Raw genomic sequence first — 3,373 nt, forward strand, 5'->3', positions numbered from 1 at the left:
GTTCAAATATCAAGGAGAAAACAGTCAAACATAAGGCAGCCGCTTACGTAGAACGAGACACAAGATTAAACAACACAGCAACAAAACCAATCGCTCGGGCGGCTACTGTTTTCAGGACGAACACGCAGAAAGAGCAATGTAAAGGCCAACAGAAAAAGAAACAGGCACATGGTTGCCAATGTTCAAACCCTGAACAAGCTTCTCTTATCCGTAAACAATGAACCCTAAACTCCACTAGACAGCCTACACCCTACTTCACCTTACTACCTACTTAACGGTTCTAATCCCTGAACTCTTCTGCGAGAAGTCACAGTTTTGGCTCTAAACGGCTAAACCGCCTGGTAGTGCGCATAGCTGGAACAGAAGTGGAGGGTGTATGGTTTGGGGTTAAGGGTTCGGGCGTTGTTGTGGCCGTATCCTACTTGAATGAAGAGGTCGAGGAGGAGTTTGCGTATAAGCGTTGCGGTATACAGACAGCTGAAGAGGTCTGCCTCTGTGGTGAGACGGTGTGTGGGGTATAAGTCTTCTAGCCACAGATGAATCACTGCTTCAGCCAGCAGCAAACGAGAGGGAAAGCCTGCGCTGCTTGCCGTTGCTTCCGCAGCACTTAGCAGACACTCCAAAGGTAGCACCGCCACGTTCCCGCTCACCACGTACTCCTGCCCTGGCCTGAACCAACGCTAAACCCTAGACCCTAAACCCTTAACCCTTAACCCTACTAAGCCCTAAGCCCTACGCGCTAAGCTGAAACGCTAAAGCATAGATCCCCAATCCCATATATCAAAGTCGATGCTTTCTTAGATACTACACCCTAGATACGCTGGTCTCGACCAACTGTCAAACAGCGGAACACCTTAACACTTAATCCTATATCTTTAATCCCAAGTCCTAAGCCGTTCATAATCGTGCACAAGGCTGGGTCTCCAAGCCGCCAGTACTTTTCTGCTAGGAGTTTACGAAAATGAGATGCTTGTGAGGGCTAGGGTCTTAAGGGCTTAGGGTTTTACGATCGATTCATTTCTTCAGCGATGGCGCAGTCCGCACAGCCCTCTTCAGTCATCTGCCGCAGCCCCACAGCAGAGGCATCGCTCGACTGCGCAGAAAGCATACAAACAGCATTAGAATCAGCAGCAAGAGCAATAGCATAAGCCCCCAAAATAGCAACAGCAGCACCGGCAGCAGTATCAGCAACATGAGCAGCAGTAGGATACTTAGCAGGGCAACCTGGAACAGCAGCAGCAGGCCTTACGCTCGCATGCAGCGCTGCACTGACACCAGATGATGAGGCGAGGCCCCACACCCCCGAGCCAGTGCGCCGTAAGGGAAAAAAAAGGACGGACAAACAACCAAAGGGAGGACTGCTGCCGAACGCCTCCCCCAAAACGCGGAGACACTCCGCTAACGCCACCTAACACGCAACCCCTAAACCCAAACCCTAAACCCTAAATCCTCTACACCCATCATACCCTTTTAATATAACAGAGGCATGGATGCGCTCACATCAACTTTGTGAAGACAAGAAGTGCAACCTGGGACCCCTCACCCTAAACCCACAACCCCCAGCTCTAATGCGTTAACCCTGCATCCGAAACACCTAGATGTCAGTACGCCACATAAACACCGTATCGAGCTATCAACGCTTCAGATGTATGAAGTGTAGGGTCTAGTGGTTAGGGTTAAGGGTCTAGCGTTTAGGGCTTAGGCGGACAGTTGTAGGACCCAAAAGCGACTCCAAACCTTTCAAAGTAATGAGGGAGACCATGGGAACGACGGCGCCAGCCTCGGCCGATCCTGAGCCACAGACCCTTAACCCTAATCCCTAACCCCTCAATTCTGAGCCCTTCGGGTGACTCTCTGTGTTGAGACAACAGCTCAGCAGCAGCAGCTTCGGCAGTAGCAGGAGGGGCTGGACGTGCAGCAGCAGTACCAAGAGTGTCGCCTCCGCGCAACGGTTGCAGGTGCTGTTGCTGTTGCTGCTGCCTGCTGTTGGGGATTTTGATAGACGCAGCAGTAATGGGATAAGGCACCCCCGAGTTGCCACTAACAGCAGCAAAGTGACCGGCAAAGAGCAGCAGCTGATGCGGCAGCAGCCAAGTAAGGACAGAACGAGCTCCAGATTCTCCTGTTGCTGCACCTGCTGCGGTTGCTGCTGCTACTTCTGCTGGTCCTCCGGTCGTTGAGAATGCCTCCATATGGTTGGGCTGCAGCTGTTGCTGCACAAGCTGCTGCTGCTGCACCTGATGTGCAGAAGCAGGATTCCTTCCCCCCGCACGCCCGGTCTTGCGTTGGCTGGTGAGGGCCTCAAAGACAAACACCTCGCGCAAGCACTCCTCTTGCTCCTGCTGCAGTTGCTTTTCCTGCTGCTGCTGTTTCTGCTGAGTCTCCTGATCTAGCTGCTGCTCACAGTGCACGAGTTCGTCTTCCTGCCCTCTCTTCGTCTGTTGTTGCTGTTGTTGCTGCTGTCCCTGCTGCTGTGAAGCCTGAGGCAGCAGCAGCGTCCAAATGCTGCTTCGCGGCAGCTGCTGCTCCCACAGCAGCGGATGGTGTAGCAGCTTCTCCAGTGGCGATCCCCGGCCGAAGACGCAGCAGCAGCCAGTTGTAACGCCTTCAGCACAATCAGCACAGTACTGTGGACGTGCTGCGACAGCATCGTCTGCGGCATCAACAACACCAGCACCAGGGTATTCCTCCTGTGCAACAGATGGTGCACCCGAGACGTTTGTTTTTGCAATTGTTGCTGCAGACGCCGGTCCTGAGGCCTGAGGCACCCCCGCAGCAGCAACAACTCTTTTTAGAGCTGCTGCTGCTTCCGTTGCTGCAGCAGACAGCGGGCGTAGCTTAGCAGCAGCAGCAGCAGCAAGCCGCCTTGTGAGCATCCCCGGCATTACAACGCAACAGCCCTCTGGTACATCTATAACTGTCTTCCAGTTGGAGTGCAGTGGCAATTCTGCAGCCGCTGCTGTGGTGTCGCCTGCAGCTGGCGGCTCCGCGTAGGCGCTGTGGGGCAGCGTAGGAAACCAAGGGGGACAGGGTACGACTCCTTGCAGCGTTTGCAACAGCTGCTGCTGGCGCAATAGCCCCTTGCTGTCTCTGTATTTGTACTGCGAGAAGACGAGACTGCTGCCGGAGCCGTCTGTCAGACCCGACAGCATGAAGGAGACAGACACTTTCAACTTCTGCAGCAAAGACAGACGAGCAACATCTCACAGAGCCAACTATCCAACCAACTACCACATACGCGGCGGCCAAGCATTCCGGCGGTTGGTCAGTGCGGTTTTCAGCTACGCATCTTTTGATATAGGCACATACGCATAATTCATTCAGCCCCTAATAAATAAGTGTATATATATATATATATATATATATATATATA

General features: G+C 53.1%; 1 protein-coding gene across 1 annotated transcript; it reads right to left on the minus strand.

Annotated features, from left to right (window-relative positions):
* Positions 1–329: 329 nt before the first annotated feature.
* On the minus strand, positions 330–3,152 carry EMWEY_00045380 (hypothetical protein, conserved; the record flags this gene model as incomplete). The annotated part of the gene is made up of 5 exons (XM_013483019.1): positions 330–669; positions 1,008–1,093; positions 1,250–1,408; positions 1,709–1,791; positions 1,928–3,152. 5 exons carry the CDS (start codon positions 3,150–3,152, stop codon positions 330–332), a joined length of 1,893 nt encoding a protein of 630 aa, XP_013338473.1.
* Positions 3,153–3,373: the final 221 nt, after the last annotated feature.

Source organism: Eimeria maxima, genomic scaffold (genome assembly GCF_000499605.1).
Source record: "Eimeria maxima Weybridge genomic scaffold, Emw_scaff900, whole genome shotgun sequence".
Lineage (NCBI taxonomy): Eukaryota > Apicomplexa > Conoidasida > Eucoccidiorida > Eimeriidae > Eimeria > Eimeria maxima.